This window comes from Pipistrellus kuhlii, unplaced genomic scaffold (assembly GCF_014108245.1).
Source record: "Pipistrellus kuhlii isolate mPipKuh1 unplaced genomic scaffold, mPipKuh1.p scaffold_m20_p_12, whole genome shotgun sequence".
Lineage (NCBI taxonomy): Eukaryota > Metazoa > Chordata > Mammalia > Chiroptera > Vespertilionidae > Pipistrellus > Pipistrellus kuhlii.
In genome coordinates this window covers 46,472,486-46,492,447 of record NW_023425427.1, presented here as the reverse complement: position 1 = coordinate 46,492,447, position 19,962 = coordinate 46,472,486, and the positions used below count along the sequence as shown (strand labels likewise).

The 19,962-nt window shown below is 46.5% G+C and overlaps 1 protein-coding gene across 10 annotated transcripts in view; it reads left to right on the top strand.

The window, feature by feature from the left end:
- Positions 1 to 19,962, top strand: part of SLC24A2 (solute carrier family 24 member 2) — a 224,575-nt gene that overhangs the window by 165,409 nt on the left and 39,204 nt on the right. For 9 of the 10 annotated variants that reach the window (XM_036434161.2, XM_036434171.2, XM_036434166.2 and 6 more), the window contains 2 exons: positions 12,866 to 12,964; positions 15,377 to 15,495. In XM_036434161.2, the coding sequence (XP_036290054.1) occupies positions 12,866 to 12,964; positions 15,377 to 15,495 (218 nt within the window). The remainder of the gene's footprint in view (positions 1 to 12,865; positions 12,965 to 15,376; positions 15,496 to 19,962) is intronic. The other variant, XM_036434167.2, reaches the window with a different exon arrangement.

Below are 19,962 nucleotides of genomic sequence, written 5' to 3'. Positions count from 1 at the left end.
CTGCAGGAGTGGGTGGATAAGGTAAGCTGGAGGAAAGGGTAGTTGGAAGTGAGTAGGTTAGGACAGTGAGGAACCAAGCACTGCAGGGCCCATAAAATGACCAAGAATGGTGATAGGAGTCACGATGGAAAGAAAAATAGTGAAATGGGTTCCCATAGCCTCAGGAACATGGGAAGAGTGGAGAGGAAGTCAGCTGGGGCACAGGTGGTAGAGGTGATTGTACTTGAAAGGAGGGAGGAAAATGGCCTAGATGTACTGAGGAAGGGATAGGATGCAGGCATTTGGAGAAACAGGAAGCTGTAACTAAAAGGAAGATAGCTTTTTTTTTTTTTAAGGTCTATTTCATAGGAACTATCTAATGGATATATTAATAAAGAGTTTGTGTATGCACTGGATCAAATAGTTTATCAGTATATTTTGCAGATGTTCTATATGAGCACTTTTAGAATCTCCTCATTCCTTTCAGCAGCTGCATAGTATTCTGCTGGTGGCTCTGCCATGGTGGGCTCCATCCGTCCCCTGTTGATGAACATTTAGGGTGTTTCCATTTTTGTTGATTTATCTAGTTAATACAACAATGTTATATGAGCATCTTCTTTACCCACACAGTAAACTCTACTGAGTAGACGATATATATAACAAATTCCTAGACACACAGTGTATAGAGGGAAGTGGGTGTGTGGAGGGGGCAGGCGGGCGGGGTACCAGGCCAATAGATATACACATTTCACATTTTGAAAGATATTGCCAAAGTGCCCTCCAAAGGTATTGTACCAACTTACACCGCCCTCCAACAAATTTAAATAAGCCCTTTGAACAGAGATTCAGAGTGGCTTTCTTATAAAGCAGATAAGCCTTTGTAATGGAACTACCTTCTAATTTACTTGTTTTAGAAACCTGACTTTTTACCAGAGTTAATTTAAAGCCAGGGTGCAGCTAGGGTGGAGGTCTTTGTCCTCTCTAAATTGGATGACGAGGCGATTCCTCCTTCACAGAATATCCAATTCCCACCGCAGCGTGAGCCCTCCTACCTCCAGGCTGCTCCCCGCAGAAAGTCTGAGCGAGCACTGCCAGTGAACCTGCCACCTCCCAATTACCAGCGCGGAGCCCTGCTTTGCACAGACACCATTTCCAACGCCATGTCGTGTTTCATTCACTCCAGGCTTATGGCTTCTCTCATTCAGTCCAGCTTCCCGTAACCAGAGGATTTTTCTGGGCTCTTGGGAACAGATGCTCTTTGTAAGGCTGGGCCTTATTAAAAAAAAAAAAAAAAAAAAAAAGGCATTTTATATATATATATATATATATATATATATATATATATATATATATATATATATTTAACTCAACAGCTATTGACCACATTTCTTTTTTAGAGATGTATTCTTAAAAGTATCTCCCTGGAGCTGGGTCTTAGGAAGACAGCAACCTATCAAATGTGCATAATCAGACTAACCAGCTAGAAACCAGCATCAGATCTGTCAGAAAGACCAAACCAGCTGTGTGGGTAAATCCACAGTCTTCCTGAAAACCAGGACCAAGGAAGCCTCCTTCTTAGAATACATCCAGCTTTTCAGACTCATTGCATCTTATTCTCATGATCTAAGCTGGTGGCAGTAAAAGCAGGAAGATGAGACCTGGCAGATAAAGGCAGCGCTGGCCACATTGCATATGTAGAAGGTGTTAAATGGCCGCAGAAGGCTCGTTGTGGGTGCTTCTTTTTGTCTATTCCTGACACCCCTAGAGCTGAAAATGTTAGGTTCCTTCATCAGTCATACTTGAATCCTGTTATTATATATTAACTAGAGGCCTAATGCATGAAATTAGTGCAAGGGGCTCGGCCCTTGCGGCCCTGGCTGCCTCGACTGGCCCTCGCAGTCCCAGCTTGGTCCAGAAGGTCATTCTGCTGTTCGGTCTAATTAGCATATTAGCTCTTTATTATATAGAATAATATAACTCTCCTCCTTCCTCATGAAGCTTTCTCTTTTGTAAAAAAAAAAAAGTGAGGATATGTTTTACCAGGGGGCTGGCATGTTCAGTTAAGCATGGTAAGTTTCTCTTCTGATTAAATCTGAACTGAACTGAATCATCGCATTTTTAGTCAGGGGCCTAAGCCTTCAGTCATTTAGTTAAGAATTCTCAGCACGTGTTCACAATTCTGTCACAAGCCCACGTTTCAAGTGAGATATACAGTCATCTGTTTGCAATGTAAAGTTGAGGATTCAAAAACATGGAATACAGAAAGTCAGATTAACTGACAATTTTCAGACATGTGACATCCTAGGTAACAGGAGATAGTGCATATACAGAAGTATGGCCACTACTGAATAACTGTTAGCCAAATCTAAAACCTTCCATTTTGCTTCACAATAAACAATTGGGTAATAGACTCATCATAAGAAAACTAGGTGATTTTAAGTTTCTTTTTTTACATATAAGCCAATGTAACTATTCAACATATATTTACTGAGCAACTACTATTTGTCAGGTGCTGGGAACAAATTAAAACTCTGCCCAAATGGGTAGGTTAATATCACAACGCATTTTCAGAGACATACCCAAGAAATGGGCTCCGACAAACTGACTGAGAAGAGATCTGTACACCCAGTAGGTGGTATGGGAGCTCGATGTTGGCAAATCTTGGGATCTGAACCCTGCCTTAGTGAAGTGAGTCTTTATTCATTTCCCTCGGGGTACAGAGGATGGGAACAAGGGGAGGGTGTCCATTCAAACCTTTTATCTGGCAGCCCCTGCCTGGCTCCGAGCTCCTAAGCTGAGATCAAACGAACCCCTTTGAGAATTTCAGCATGGGAGCCATTTGTATCTGTGTATATGAGATAGAATTGTTCAGAAAATTAAGTTCCCAAAATAGCAAAGCAGGTGACCTAAAATGATAAAGAGCACTAGCTCTCCAGCAGTGCTGGCCTCAGGTAAGGTCAGTGAATCCGCCCTGTTGCCAACGCAGGGTATGCTGCATCTGACACCTGCTGGGAGGATTTTGGGTTCGTAAAATTCCAGTTTTGCCTGATCTTGATTAGGTTACCTATTTTTTTTTTAAATCAGGGTCTCAAAAAAGAAACATTAACTATAGACACTATTAGACTTTAGAAACTGAATCCCAGCATTAACCAAGAAGGGAATCTGGTGAGTTTCCTGCAGTGTGCTCCTGGCCCTTCCTTCTTCCTCTGCCCCTAAAGGGAAAGTAAACTGAATAGCTTTTCACCGAATAGGCACTCCAGGCACCACACACACACACACACACACACACACACACACACACACTTTCTTCTTTGCTGTGTGTTAATATTGTTATGTTCATAAACACTTTCTGAGGGCCAGCCTAAGAAGGAAGCCCTTGGAGGGAGGGAGGGAGGGAGGATGGAAAACAGTATCCCTGCCATGAGGAGCCCACAGACGAGCTGGGGAGATGGCCAGTAAAATGCCTCTGAGGCTCTGTGATAGGCTAGGGATAAGGCTAGGGTGCTCTCCTAACCCAGAAATGGGACTGAGGGAAAGCTTCCAGAAAGATAAGATGCCTAAAGCAGAGTCTAAAAAGAATAAGACAAGCAAATAAAAAGTGTGCGGCATTCCAAGCCCTGTGAAGGATACATTGGAGAAATGTCTGCAATGCAATTAAAAACTGGGAGACCAACAAAGAGGCTGTAACCCACATCCAGGCTGGAAAGGTTGGATCTAAAGTGTTCAAAGGTAGAGTCAAAAGGGACATGGCAACTATTGGATACGAATGAGTGTTGGCTGGAAAATAAAAATCCCAACAGCAGAGCCAGTTCCTAGGAAGAAAGTTGACAGGTAGGGTTTGAGGCATGTTGAGTTTGACCATCAGAGGGATTTCCAAGTATAGATGTTCAGAAGTTCATTGGCTAAGAGGGCCTGGGCCAGAGATCTGAATTTGGGAATCATCAGTGTGCAGGTGGTGGTCCACTAGATGCTTTGAGAGAATGTGAGAAATGAGGAAGAGAGAGCAAGGGGCGGGGAGGGGAGGGTGCCTGGAGGAATAGTGACATGGAAGGCGCATTCTCGGGAGACCTTGAAAATCAAAGAGGATTTCAAACAGAGGGGTGAGGAATATCAGATGCTACTGAGACATCCAGTCACATGGAGGCAGAGGTGGCCAAGGGAAGGTTTAGTGGAGTTGTGCTGACAAATGCCAGATGCAGAGATAAGTAACAAAAAAAAATGAACCATAGGACAGAGCCTGACTGTGAAGGGACAGTGAGAGGGCAGCATCAGCAGGAAATCTGCAGTCAAAAGAAAGTTGAGAGAGACTTGGCCAGGAGTCTATACTGAGGGGAAAGGGAAGGAGTGAAGATAGAAGATGGATTCGGCAAAGGCCCAAGAGAGGAAAGAAAATGGAAGGAAGGACAAAATATTGATCTTTAAGATGTCAACTTTTGCCGGGACCGGTTTGGCTCAATGGATAGAGCGTCGGCCTGGGGACTGAAGGGCCCCGGGTTCGATTCCGGTCAAGAGCATGTACCTTGGTTGCGGGCATATCCCCAGTAGGGGGTGTGCAAGAGGCAGCTGATCGATGACTCTCTCTCATTGATGTTTCTAACTCTCTATCTCTCTCCCTTCCTCTCTGTACAAAACTCAATAAAATATATTAAAAAAAAAAAAAAAAAAAAAAAGATGTCAACTTTTGAAAAGCTTTGGAAATCTTCCAAAATATTTATGAAAAAAACTCTGTTTCCAATGGTAAAGTGACTGCTGGGAGAGACCTGAGAACCAATTCACATGTCCACAGATCTGTTCTTTACACGTGATTCCAAAGGCTAATATGGCAAATTATTTTTAAAATCCTTGGTAGGGAAATGTGGCTGCTTCATTTCATTATATTATGTGTTTGGGCACCACTAGAGATAGAGTTATGTATATATTCTCATTAATTACAGAGACTAGTCCTTTGATTATGTCTATAAATATAACTGCAATTAAATTATGTTAATCATTTTTATTAGATGGCACATTCACAAAACATTTACTGAAGACAGTTTACAAAATGCTTCATGCCAGTACTAGTTTCATTTCCATTAATATCACTATAGTCTCATAATAAATGGTTTTCCATGATGCTTCACAAAAATTGGAAAAAGCAATGTAGAGGTTGCACTTCAAAAATAGATGTAAGGATAAATGAACTCTATGTTCTTGGAGTTTATTGTTTAGGATGAAATTGTTATTTTTAATGTTTAGCTTGTTAGAATAAAAATCAGACCAGATTCCATTAGGTGAATCTGCTGCCCTATGTGGACAGTTTATAGACTGGAAAAGGAGTTTATTCCTTCAAGCTTCAAGGTAGCATCTTGATTTCACTGCTCTCTGATACCCTGTAGGAGGGCCCCACCATCAGAGCATGAATCTTAAGTCCTTGTCTCTTGTCTGGCTCTGGCTTTAGACTGTTAACTCTCTAAGGGCACCCCTAGATGTACTTTACCACATGCTGCCTGGTGCATAGCACAGGCTTGGTTAATATTTGCCAAGTGGCAGCTTGTACGTCATTTGTACTAACTTTAAAAGGAAAGCTCAGACTCCCTAGGGCAGTGGTCAGCAAACTCAACAGTCAACAGAGCCAAGTATCAACAGTACAACGATTGAAATTTCTTTTGAGAGCCGAAAACCGACTTCTGAGACAAAGTTTCAATTGCACTGTACGTGCATGCTCACAAATGGTATTTTGTGGAAGAGCCACACTCAAGGGGCCAAAGAGCCGCATGTGGCTCACGAGCTGTAGTTTGCCAACCACTGCTCTAGGGAGAATCACTGCAATTCAGTGAGTGCATGTGATGGGCCAGTCTTTGTTCTAAGACACCTTTTAGAGAGAGAAGGTCCCTTCCCCAGAGAAGCCTGCTCTCTGGATGGGAATTCGGACCTATCGGCAGCAAACTGAGATAAGGACTGTGACAGGGGTACAGTCAACGTGCCATTAGAATGAGGGGTGTCCACTTGGGAAGGAGGGATGTGGGGATCGGAGGAGAAATCTGCAGGTTGGGCCTTAGTCAGACCTGACAATGAGGAGCGTTTTGCTAGAGGAGGAGGAGCCCAGGCCCAGCTTCCTGCTCTGCTCCCTCACTGCGCCTCCTCCTCTGACACTGAGGCTCCTTTCAGCCCTCGCCTTGGAGGCCCTGGCCACGTGCCGACGGGGATCATGGTGTGCCTCTGTCTTCTGCCTCTGTCTTCTGCCTCTGAATGTGAATGTCTAAGTCCGCCCCGTGTTCTCCTATTTACCTCCAGAAAGTGCCGGGGGTCCTGTGGACTCTCAGCCCCATTGGACTCAGGGACTTGGGTAGACCTGAAAGGATTTACTTTGGGTCATTAGTCAACAAGAAGCATGTTAAAGAGTTACAACCTCAGCTGTTTGCCTGGAAACCACAAACAGGATTTATGGAGCCCTACTAGGTGCTGGGGATAGGATGATAAACAAAACTGACAAAAACCCTGCCCTCTGGGGCATAGCTTCTGACGGAAAGCAACAAATAATGGAGGGTGATAAAGGTCCAGTCCATTCAATGATGATAAATGTGGATGGGAAATGCTGAGAGGGAAAGTGCAAATGTAAATGGGCTGCTCGGAGAAGCCTCGAGGAAAGGGTGACGTTTGAACAAATACTTGTAGGAGTTGAGAGGGAGCCCAGTGGATCTCTGGAGGAAGAACACTCAAGGGAGAGGGACCAGCAAATGCCATGGCCATCGTTTCCCAGGAATAGCACAGCAGGGGCGCTAGGCTGAGGGGGGCGGGGATTTGGGGGAGTGAGGCAGGGTGGTTTTCATGCATCTCCCTGGATAGAACTTCCAGATCATTGTGAAGACGCTGGCCTTCCCTCTGACCTGGGGAGATACTGCCAGATTTTGCAGAGAGAAATGAGTGGCAGGATCTGATTGACTGAGTACTAAGGATGCCGGGATGAGGTCAGCCTGGGGATGGAGAGGTAGAGGAGGGAGGGGAGATGAGCTAGGAGACTAGCAGAATTATCCCTTTCAGACCTGATTCTAGGCAGGGGTAGGCGGCGGGGAGGGGTATGGGTAGATTCAGAAATATTTTTAATAAGAAACAGCAGACTTGCTAATGGATTGCATATGGGGTGTGGAGGAGGAGCCCAGGATGACCCCAAGGTCAGAGTTTGCTGTCGCCACATCAGTTCTGTTGCCTGGCTTCTTGGGTTGATGATGGGAGGTCTGCCTGACTAGTGTCTGTGCCTCCAGAAAGAAAAAGAAAAAAAAAGAAAAAAAAGGCCAGGAACAAACAGAAGGAAAGTTCAGGTGCACTTTTGCTCTCTAAGCTACAAAGACAGAGGCAGGAAAGGCAGAACTGAAAAACACAAAAATAGATTCAAATACGCTATATGTTCAAGTTTCCCCTTCTGCTTCATTTTTGTCCTTTTTTCCTCCCAAACCAAAGTCTGCTCATCACGGTGCCTGTGGGTGCCCCCTTGGCTGCTGTAGACCCCTGTGCTCCCATCTCCCTGTGTGGCTGGTGCCGGAATGGTTCTGCGTCAGCAGGAGCTAATCTGGTCGCCAGCCGGAGGCCGCCCTTGTCACACTGCCCGTTCCAGGCATGGTGGGGACGACGTCAGAAATTTCCAGGGGCTCGTTTGATTAATTATCGGCAGAACAGAAGCAAAATCCATCTCCTCTGAGTGAACAGGCCTCCCTGCGTTTATTTTATGAGGCAGCTTGGGGCTTCTGTTTTCCATCAGAGTGATTGAGCCAAAGATTTTAATTCCGATTGTTTCTCAAAATTTGTTCTTATTCACATTAGGCCCTTGTGTTTGGATCCTTTTCTGGGCACTTTCCTGCCACCCCTTGAGCACTGCTCTCCGGGGAGCCACTCAGCTGGTATTCTTTTGCAAATTGCAGACCAAAGTGAACTATATTCAAATTGCCACTAGGGCCCTGGTGGCATGGCTCAGTGGTTGAGCATCAACCTGTGAACCAGTTCCTGGTCAAGGCACATGCCCACGTTGCAGGCTCCATGGGGGGGCTGGGGGGGGGGGACAGACAGCCAATCAGTGATTCTCTCTCATCATTGTTATTTCTATCTCTCTTTTCCTTCGTTTCTGAAATAAATTTTTAAAATATTTTTTAATTACCACTAGGTTTTGATGGAGGTGTCTCACCATTTAAACAGAACTTATTATTTTGAGATTTTAAGTGTACAAATATCTGTTGCTCGTTAACAATACAACACTTTCAGCGTTGACACTGAAACTAGGTATATTTTTTAAGGTTGCCTTAAAACATGTTTTAAAAAACACTCACTTTGGAAAATGCTCAAAAAGGTCTTGATTCTTTATCCTCAGGCACAAAACTACACTTGCTCCTTAGCTCTCTCCTCTTCCTCTGTGTGGGCATCAACCTTTGTGATGTTTCTCTCTTTTCCGCATCCAGCACGGAAAAGGAACAAGTCTGGTTGTTGAGTGGAGGATCTGGGGATTAAGAAATTAAAGAGAGCAAGACGCAGAAATAGAAGCAAGCTGGGAGCTAGGTGAGACGCCATTCTCTCTGATGGAGAGACAGAGACACCTGACTCCACGCAGCACATTTATTTTTATAGGATCAAAGGATCCTATTTGCATTCCTAAGTAGGACCTAGCATTTCTGGATTTATATATCTAGACCCACCCCTGCCGACACCTGGACAAAGGTAGGAAGTCAGAACTGAATAACATACCCCCCACCCCTGCCTTCTTGGCGGCTGGTAACCTTGATGTGGCTCTGCCAGTCGCCTCGGGCTCAGCTGACAATTTAAAGAATGTCCATGTGCCCTCCCAGGTGGCCTTCTACAAACCTTTATGCCAACATGAAATCCGGAATCAGGGCCTAAAATAGCTTATTGAAGCAATCCCTTATCGCCTAGGTGTCCTGCCCCTGGGGCCGCTTAGCGTCATTCCGTTTTGAATGTCAATCTTTTTATTTTCAGTAACTTATGGGAAGAATGTCCTGTCACTCACTTCCACAATCATAATGCTTTCTGAGTAAATTCCTGATCAGCAGCCATCTAAACCCGTGGTGTGTATTAACGCATTAGAGCCTTCCAACAGCTGTCTGAGATGGGTGTGCTTATGATCCCCACTTTAAAATTCAGAGCCTGAGACACAGATGAGTTAAAACAAAACTCTGGAAGGTAAAGATCAAAAGTTCTTTGGAGCCTGCCTGAATCTATTGTGTGGCCGCAGTGGTTTCTTGCCTGATCTCCGCCTGCACAGGGGATGGGGAAAAGCATCTTTCCTCTGTAGGATTGCAAAGTGTCAGTGTTTGAAACACCAAAGGCCAGCTCCATCACCTTGACCTTCTCAGTTTCAGGAAGATATAAAGGGTTCCTTTTCTAATCAGTTTTGGAACTGACTTTGGAGAACACACTGAAACCTGAACCCCAATCCGACACGGTCCCCAGGATGCTTACACTGCCAGGTCAGGATGTGGCTCATTCCCTAATCCTGCCAGTGTGGCCTGAGAGAGGGAAGATGTCAAAGATTCTCTTAGAGCAACTCAAGGCTATGTCCCCCTTGCCCCAGAGCTTTGTGTTAGTTAGTTCATTGTTCTTCTTCCTTTTACTTACAGATTTCTTTCCATGCCAGGCACGTGGTAAGCCTCTTACACGGGTTCTCACTTAAACTGTGCATTTGACTCATGAGCCAATGCCATCGGAAGCCCTATGTAATAGGAAAACTGAAACTCAGAAATATTCAGGAACTCACCCAAACTTACCCAGTAGGCCAAGGAAGAGAAGTGAAGCATAAACTCAGATCTACCTGCTTTTAAGTCACAGTCACTCAATCACAACATTGTGCCGTCCCCATCACACACACACACACACACACACACACACACCTTGCTGATGTTCTCCCCAGCTTGTGGCTTCAGGCTGAGCAGGTGATAAAGGTGTGTGCCTTCTGACCCCAATGATCCCTTGGAGAATCTCAGGTCCTGTGATGGCTTCTGCCCCTGCTCACTCTCATACTATCAGCCTCTTCCTCACAATGTCTCTTCTAAAGTGAGGAAGACATTTGCCCAGTGGTGACCCCAGGGGTGTCTGCTGGTCCTGAGTGAGCACGCCTTGCTTTGTCAGACATGGCCCCACCACCCTAAAGGAGCTCCCCTGCGTGCTCCATTCTAAAGCTGGACCTGCAATTGCGGCTGATGTAGAAACTGGTCTTTAAGGTTAAGTCCTGTTCGGCTGTGGAGCAGCCATTGTCAGCAATCAGAGTGCAGCATGGTGATAAGTGAGGCTCACGGAGACAAAGGTTGAATTAAGCAGCTGAAGAAGGGGGTGGAGAAGCTAACTCTCCCACCAGCCTCTGCAGCTTTGCCTCAGGCATGTCCCTTCCACCTTTCAGTAGCATAGAGTGCGTGGGAAAAGTGGTGACACTCTAGAAAACCCCAGATGACCTGTTAAAATGTTTGAGAGCCTATAAAATCCCAATTCTGCAATCATTTCCTACCCAGACCTCCTTTAGAAAATTTGGGGAAACCATCCCATGCATGACGGTGACCATTGCCCATTGCCATGATGTCTTCTGGCGCAGAGTGGCCAACCCCTTCCATGCTTTGGGTATTTCCTATAATCATTTCTTGCTGAGAAGGTTCCGGTAACCACAAGCAATATGGCAAAGAGCTGGCTTCTGTCAACAGCCTCTCTGCCAGGATTTGTGACTTTGGGACATTACTTGAATTGGGTAATTTCAGGTTTCATTTCCACAGGCTTATTTGTTTCCTCTTTTGGAAGCTTTCTTGCTTTGTTATTATTTTATATATAAGTTTTAAATAGCAATTATTGATCACCTTTTATGTCATAATGCTGCTGACTGTTCCAAGTTCAGAGAAGGATCCTAAGACCACAGAACGGTTTTATAAGTAGAAGCATCGTCTCCTAAAATGTTTCAGAACTTCCTTTTTTCTCTTCTGGGCTTTCTTTTTCTTTCCTTTTTCTTTTTTTTTAATTGATTAAGGTATTAAATATGTGTCCTTATCCTCCCATTGCCCCCTCCCCACCCCCACTCATGCCCTCATCCCCTGGTGTCTGTGTCCCTTGGTTAGGCTTATATGCATGCATACAAGTCCTTTGGTTGATCTCTCCCTCTTCCCCCCTCCTTCTCCTTCCTTCCCTCTGAGGTTTGAACATCTGATGATTCTGTCTTCCGGGCTTTTCTGTAGATGGCCTAAGGACTCCTTGCGAGTTTCTTCTACAAGAAGTCCCCTGTTGAGACTGAAGTCAGGAAAGGGTCCTGCATCCATGCTTCCTGGGCAACCTCCAGACAGTCAGAGCCCCTAGCCCACCTCTTCCATCTTTGAATTATTTATCTTTCTCTCCTTTTTCTTTCCTTTCTTGTTCCCTTTTCCTAGTCCTCAGGCTTGCTTTTGTTTCCATTTTTGCTTCCCAGAGTTTCCCCTTGGAGATTAAATAGAAACAACTAAATTCAGGAAACTTTGCAGCATGGTGAACCTAATGCCAACCTTCAACCTCAACATCATGCCCATCACCAAACCCATCCTCCTCATGCCTCACGAAGCCCCAGCCACGGGCTGGCCTCTTCTCCACCCAGTGTTGTCCCTCTGCTTCCTGTGAATGCTCCTCTGGAGCACATTCACTGCTGAGACTCAGGTTCCTCCACCCTAACGGCATCCTCTGTGACTAGTGGAGCGTGTGAGCAGAAAGGGCTCTGTCCTGTGTCACTTTCACCACTGGAAGCAACTGACCTCACTCTCCTTTACAGCTTCGGGCACTCCCAACCAATCACACACAAGTCACCACTATGACCACACCCCATGATTTCCGCCTATGGTGGGTGCCAACCTGCCATGCCCCATCCTAGGAGACTCTCGAAGAGAAACACTTGGGGTTGGATTTGGTTAGATGTTGGTATAACTGGAAAAGTAGAATGAGATCCCCTGTTAATACACTGCTGAAGAACCCAACCACCAAACCAGAGAGCAATAATCAGTTTAAAATAAGGTTTCTTTGTACCTTGAAAGTTCCGGGGGGTTGGGGGGTAGGGGGTAGAGGGAGGAAGGAAGGACAGCAGAGGAAACTCAAGGATTAGAAAAGAAAAATGTATTTTGGTTCACTAATCTCTACACTTTTTGCATGCTTTTTTTTTCTCTACTTGTTGCATGCACTTACCCGTTAATTGTGTCAGTAATGTAAAAGAAATGAAGCATTGTGCATGTGGTACGGCTGTTTAAAATGATTACTTTGAGACTGGTATGTTTTCCAGCACCTTTCTCTATGCATCTCATCACCAGCAGACATCACTTGCTGTGCTCAGTTGGTCATTCCTTGCCCCAAAGCCCCCCAGATGGAATCAGTTGCCTCACTGATGCTTTAACTGCAGCTGACTCAGCTAATTTGGAAAGCTCTGATGCTCATTCAGATCCTGCAGTGCTCATTATGATACACATCTGAAAACTAAATTCAAACCAAAGGATTCCTGGGCATGACTTCCCATTGTCAACCCATGTCTGGGATGAGCATTTACTCCCAGAGATGTGGCTGAGCCTCCAGAACCGCTCTGAGTCTTTGGAGTTGTTTTGGATCTCGCAGCAGGGGGAGTTTGGGGAGGATCTGTGCTTTGTAAGCAATTGGGAGGGAGAGAAGCGATCCCAGGGAAACCTTTGGTCTGTGATCTGGCAGCTTGAGATTCTCAAATAGAGAAGTGAGCTGAAGCATCCACACAGGTAAGAAAGCGCCCTCCCCGCAGGGACTGGACAGGAAGGTGAGGGCGCCGTCACAATGCAGCATGCCTGAAGAAGCCGCGGGCCTGCTCTGCCACTGCTTCGCCATCTGCCACAGGCCTCTCTCCATTTTCCTCCTCATCCTCTTTCCTTCCCACCACTTTCTCTTGCTTCAGGGAGGTTCAGAGAAAAGGCTTCCATTCTCCACAAGATTGCCAAGAAGAAGTGCCAGGTGGATGAGAACGAGAGGCAGAATGGGGCTGCCAATCACGTGGGTGAGTGCAGGGAGACTTGGCCCAGTGCCCTTCCCAGAGGGCGTGGAGGGGAGCAGAGAGCAGGACCCAGTGCGCCCTGACTCCGCACGGACACCGACGCCTGCAGCTCAGCCTGTCCTGAGTGTCAGGCGGGCGGAGTCCAGGGACCCTGGTGGGTACAGGCCCTGGGTAGACACTCTGTCTCCTGCCTAAGGGGAACTCCTAGAAGAAAGGGATTCTATGAGAAACCTGAAATAAAGCCAGCTCCTAAACCAGGCATCTCTCTTGAAGACTAAAAAATCACTTCACTTGAGGGACGCCACATAAAGAGGACACACACACACACACACACACACACACACACACACACGTATCACTGCTATTTAACAGGAAGTGAGAGAGCGCCTGTTCTGAAATTCTAGCCTGGTAACCAAATTTTACACGAATGACATTGCATACAGCACACCCACTGAATTGCCAGCTGGTTTACTTGGTGACTCCTAACCAAGTGGCAGAGTCCCTGCCAGGTGCCTCAGCCTCCCCTTTCTCGGGAATTCAGCAATGCCACTAGCCCAAGTCTTTTCTGCTGACTTTCTCTGAGCTCCCCGGTGGCTAGATCAGGACATTCAGGCATCTTATCTTAGCTTGGAACCTGTTCCTCCTCCCCTGTCTGTAACTGTAATAGAGCTCTCCAATTCTAAATGCAAACTAAATTTAACCTAATCTGGATCTGTGCTGAAAATGATGCCATTGCCCAAGATACTAAAATTATCTACAGACAAAATTCAACAGTGCTGCATTCAAAATAATGTGACTCCTTGGAAAACTTTCTGTCTCCCCTGCTACCTGACGTACAGCTCAGGGGAAATCTTTGGCCAAGAAACAGTCAAGATGCTATTGGGTATGAAGAAGAAGAAAAAAAAAAAAAAAAGCTGGAAGGACATACACTAAAATATGGATAATAGCTACTTCTTGGGGTTGGGATTATGAATTATACCTTCCCCCCCCCCCCCCCCTGCTTGTTTATGCTTCTGTGAACTTGGACTAATTGTTTGGAATTAACCTATCTTGCTTTTGTATTCTAAAAATGCAAAGCCACAGCACAAACGTCTAATTGCATAGGCTGAGTTTTGCCCCTGATATTTAAGTTCGATTATACAAGCTGTTTTCCTGCACCACTTGTTGATTTTTGTGGAATGAGGCAGCTTGCAGTACAAGACTTAGATGCCTGGGCTCCGTCCTGGTCCCTCTCCTAATGACTGGCTGACCTGAGACTTGGGTTTAACCCTTCCTGAGACGGTAGGACACATAACTCCCAGGATGCTTCCTGTGCAGACTGGGTCTCTGAACAACTTTGTCACTAAAATAAATAGTTACAAAGCGTATCTCCAAAATTATTTCGAAGTGAGTCCCAAGTGTTTTTCACACGTTCTTTGGTGCTGAGACCCCAGCCTGCCATGTGAAAGCACGGCATTAGCTGAGACGCGCTGGGATAAGTTTCGTGCCTGGGAGGTTGTTTCTTCTCGTCTGTTCATGTCTTTCTTGGGCATCTGAACTCCACTTTGGTACCCAGCACCCTGTGTTGCTAGGGTCATGTTTGACCATTGCAGGCCTATCCTAAAGTTGTGTTACTTCAGGCAATAGACTCCCCCAAGCAGAGTTTTTCTATTCCCCCATGCTTAGCATTTTTTAGTTTACTAGTAAATAACGGGGCCAAGCTTCTGGGATGAACTGGCGTAGCTACACACACCAGATCGTTCCATGCATGTCACTGTCACTACCAAAAACATGGGAAGATAAAATAAATTTGAATTTCTGGGGCTTTCCGTATATACATATTTTATGCCTCTATATTTCACAAGTAAATACATAAACGAACGAACATTTCCCTATGATTTCCAAAATGTGGCCACTTCAACTCCAACAATTTTTGTGTGCCTCTCCAATTATTTTGTGTGATGTTTTACCAGTGAGAGAAATTGTTGGTTCTTCTGAGGTTGCCGGAAAGGCAAGCATTTGATACTCTGTGAGCAGCCTGCCACTTTCGTGTCTGATACTGATGGGTATTCTGGTGCTCCTGGCCACCCTGACACTGAACCACACAGCTCTGTGGCCTCCCAAAGTCTGAGACTCTATACCCAGTATGGCCAGCGAGTCTGGGAAGCTTTTCACCTCCTCCCACCAAAGGCAGGCAGGCCTGGCTGGTGCCTGCGCTGCTGGCCTGGCACAGGAGGGCTGGGTCTGCTAGGAAGCCCGGGGAGGAATGGCACACACCTTCGCCGCGTGGTGCAACCCCAGTCTTATCTCCCCCCCACACCCAGAAACCACCCCCAGTCGTGTCCCTGGGCAAGTATGTTAGGGGTTCTTTCCAGTAAGGTCCTTACCCCATTGACGCCGTTTGCTTTGTTTGTGTGTGTCTCAATTATGCCACAGAAAAAATCGAGCTGCCCAACAGCACCAGCACGGAAGTGGAAATGACGACATCCAGTGATGCTTCAGAGCCCGTGCAAAACGGCAACCTCTCCCACGGCATTGAAGCTGTGGAGGCCCAGGTACGGCTTCTCGTCCTGGCCTTGCGGGGCTGCTGGGCTTTGTTCTGTGTGTGATGTCCATGGGGCCCGCATTCTCCCTGGAGCCCGGCTCTCCGCGGGGAGGACCCAGGCCAGGTCTTACTTGTTCCAGTGTGTGCCTCCCAGCACCAGCCCAGGACCCTGTGTGCCTCACACTCTCCAGGTACTGAATAAATACACATGTTCTCTAAACCAGCGTTTCTCGAGGTGAGGTTGGAGGACTCATGCATCAAATCGTAAAAATATAGATCCCGCCTCCTCCAGTGTGTCCAGTGGTTAGAGCTTCAGCCTATGCACCAAAGGATCAGGAAAAGGATTCTCGGTCCATGGAATGTACCAGGGTTTCAGGTTCAATCCCCAGCTCCGCTTGGGGGTATGTGTGGGAGGCGATCGATGCACATCTCTCACATTGATGTTCCTCTCTCTCTCTTCCCCTCTCTCCCTCCCTTCCACTCTCTAAAGATCCATGGGGAAAAAATATCCTCAGGTGAGGATTACGAACAACAACAAAAATAGAAGTCCTGTATCTGATGAAAAACAACGCCTGGGAAGCAGCATCTTTAGCTTGCTTCCCAGGTGATTCATAATGCATGGTAATTTTTGACAGAAAGTGGTCTGACACCTTCTCTGTCTTTAAGGTCAGGATTATATAACAGAGAAACCACAGGTTCCACACCTCAGTGAGTCCTGTTTGGCCTCTGGCAGCTGAAAGTAATCAGTATTGTATGCCCCAATCAGCAGCACAGCCAGGGCATAGCTGTTTGACCTTGTGCCACAGATTTGGCGCTGAGCACTTTCTATGTGTTCTCACCTTTAAAGCCCACAGCCGAACCCTAGCCCTAGTTCATTTCAATGGATAGAGCATCGGCCTGTGGACTGAAAGGTCCAAGGATCGAATCTGGTCAAGGGCACGTGCCCAGGTTGCAGGCTTGATCCCCAGTGGGGGGGCATTCAGGAGGCAGCCAATCTGTGATTCTCTATCATCATTGATGTTTCTATCTCTGTCTCCCTTCTTTTCTGAAATCAGTAAAAATATATTTTTAAAAATAAAAGCCCACAGCGAAGCTAAAGTAGTTTAGCATCTCCATGTTAGGTGTATTTGAGAACGCTAAAGCTTTGCAGGATGAAGCAGTTACCCAGGATTACCTAGCTTGTAGGTGGCAGAGCTGAGATCTGATCTCAGGACTGTCCAAATATAGCACCTGCTCTGCTTTTGTACCGGAGTGGCAAAAAAAAAAAAAAAAAAAAAAAAAGGCAGAAAGAAAAAGTAGGTGGTACCTGTATCTCATCCTGATCAAGTCAATTCAAATTTCTAAGACATGGAGTCCCAAGCTCGCATTTTGATCAGGCACCTAGGTGGGTGTTCTCAGACTTTAATATGCTTAAGCATTTCCTGGGAGATGGTGTTAAAATTCAAACCTGCAGTTCTAACGAGCTCCCCGAGATTCTGATGTTGCTGGCCCAAGGACCGCACTGTGAGTAGCACTGCCCTAACGTCTGAGACCCACTTCTCTAGCCAGAACTTTCCCAGTGAGCTGAAAAGTTTACCGAGCCATCAGAGGGGCCCGGCCTAGCACACTCTTCCTCCGCATCCCAGGACACACTGTGGCAGAGGGACCTGCACTTCGGAAACATGCTAATGCAAGGAAGGTCTCTTCGCCTAAAGGAGAGTAAAGGGGTGGAATATATGTCATATACCTATTGGTCAATTGTATGTCTTTTTTGGAAAGATACCTATTTAAGTCCTTTGTCTATTTTTTAACCAGGATTTATTTTTAATTTTTCCTACTGAGTTGTGAGGGTTCCTTATATGTTTTGGATATTATCCCCTTAAAAATATACACCTTGCGAACATTTTCTCCCCTTCCAGAGGTTGCCTTTTCATCTGGGTAATTGTTTCCTTTGCTCTGCGTTTCACAATATATACTTAAATCTTCACGTCGTGCGTGTTAAATATATAGGATTTATTTGTCGGTGATGCCTCATGAAGCTGGGAAAAATCAATCGCTAAAGGAAAGAATAAAAAAGCAGCAGCTCTTTCTGCCCTTGTCTCCCTCTGCCTCTGGGCTCTCACCCTCCTTCCCAGAGCCCTGTGGTCCCTCCGCATTAGCTCAGGGGTGAGCTGGCAGAGCGGCTTATGTCCACATGGATAAGCAGCATGTGGCAGCAGGAGCAAGGCCCCAAGGACATCTGGTTGCCCTTGGTGACGGCACAGTCACAGGTGTGTGGAGGGCAGCTTGGTCGCTGTGCCTCTCCATCTGGCTGGCAGAGGGACATCTGTGCCCCCCACAAGGGAGCACCTTGCAACAGGGAAGTGAGAGAGTCCCAACTGATCCCTCTCTGAGCAAAGCTACGGCCCCCAGATCTCACACAGGGAAACAGGACAGATCCGTTTCCCCTGCCATGCTGAGAGCTCAAGGACAGAGAGCCACTGCCGGCCGGCTGCTAAACGACCTGGTAGTGAATTCCAGATTCACCAGGACAAGTTACCTAACCTCACGTTAGTTTCCTCATCTGCAAAGTACAGATAATAATAGTACCTGCCTCGTTAGGGTTATTAGGGGAATTACAGAGCTAAGTGCTTCTATTGTATTTATATTATATGTTCATACTTACCATATAAATCTATGTATATAAAAGGCTAATAAGCTAAGTGTTCATCCAACCAGTTGATATGATATGCACTGACCATCAGAGGGCAGACACTCTAACACAGGAGCTGCCTAGCTGCAATGACTTAACAGTGGTGGTTCTCGGGTAACGTACCCAGAAACCAGAGAGGAAGGGCCCGATTCCTCATGGGGCCACAAGATTCCACCTTCGGCCATGGCTTATGTTGTTGCTGGGGCACTGTCAGCCCCAAATCTAGTTTACTGCACACTTGCATTTGTTCTTCACACCCTGTATGACAGCATCTTTGCAGAGTGCCCTCTCACACACTGGGACCCCTCGGGGGTTGTCAGAAGGCCAGTTTTGGCCCAATCCCCAAAGGCCAAATTTTAAGGGGATGTCTGATCTTTCCCCCACTCACTCTGCAGACACCCTTTGAACCACAGTGCCATCCCAGGTGTAGCTGGCCAGGGAGGGACCGTAGGAGGTTGGCTCCAGGGCACACCTGGCCCATCTTGTCCAATCCTGCCCTGCCAGCCACTTTCTACCGTGTTTCCCCGAAAATAAGACATCCTCCGAAAATAAGACCTAGCACATGGAAAGATAAGACATCCCCTGAAAATAAAACCTAGCGTAACTTTGGGAGAAAAAATTAATATAAGACACTGTCTTATTTTTGGGGAAACAGGGTAATTAATTTTCTTTCAGTGTGCATGAATCCATGCACCAGGTCACTAGAAAATATATAAAATCCTTGGGTTAATCAGGGTGTAAAAGTAAATAAATAAATCATTATGGCCCAGTGTCTGAACAAAATGCTCTGAGAGGAAAGAATAAGAGCTTCCTAGAAGAGGTAACATTTGAGCTGGGTATTGATGGGTGAGAAGGAGTTTGTCTCTCAGAGAAGGAGAACATGACCAAGAGAACAATATGTGCAAAGGTATAAAACTTTAAGAGGGTAATTCATGGTTAGCGATTGGTGAGGTCAATGGAACTATAAGGTGAAGAGTGAGGAGAGATCCACCGGGAAAGGTGAACTGGGCTGAAATTCTTCCGCTGTTTAACCAAAAGGTTCGTAGTGTCAGGAATGTGCTAGGCACTGGGGATGCTCACACGCTCTAGGGGAGCGGAGAGACTGCGACGACAAACCGAGGTACAATTCTAGGTGGCCATAGGCTGTGAGGAAAGTAGAGCATGATGATGCAAGAGAGGACCAGCAGAGCGGCCCCTTAGGTTGGGAGATGAGGGAAGGCCACACTTAGGAGGTGGTGTTTGAACCGGGACTGACCTCCAAGGAGCCAGTCAAGGGAACAGCACCCACAGAGGCAGAAATGAGCTTGGCTTGTTTGCGGAGCAGAAAAGTCAGCGTGGCTTGGGGGAGAGAGTGAGATGTGTGGCAATGAGCTTGGACAAGAGGGCCAGGCGGAACAGGCCCACCTTGTAGACAATGATAAGGAAGGTCACTTCCTTCTAGGGCAGCAACAAGCCATTGGAGGTTCCCAGATGGGATCTGCGTGGGAAAAGGCCCCTAGGGCTGTGGAGCAGGATTGGATTTGGGGGCAAGAGGTTTTGTAAAAAGAGGAGAGCAAGGAAGGCGCTGTGGGAGTTGAGCTGACAGGGGCGCAGACCAGCGCAGTAGGCATGGTAAGAAGTGCGTGGATTGGGAAGGGCACTGTGGGCACCACCGGGCAGTCTGAACTCCCCCTGTTGGGAGAGGCGGGTGGGCAGGGGCAGCATGAGGTGTGTCGGTGGGAAGCTAGCTCTTTCAGAATGGTTAGGAGGCCAGCGTGGGAGAAGGCTAGGTACAGGGCAGCCAGGTAAAAGCCTGTGGGTCTAAGC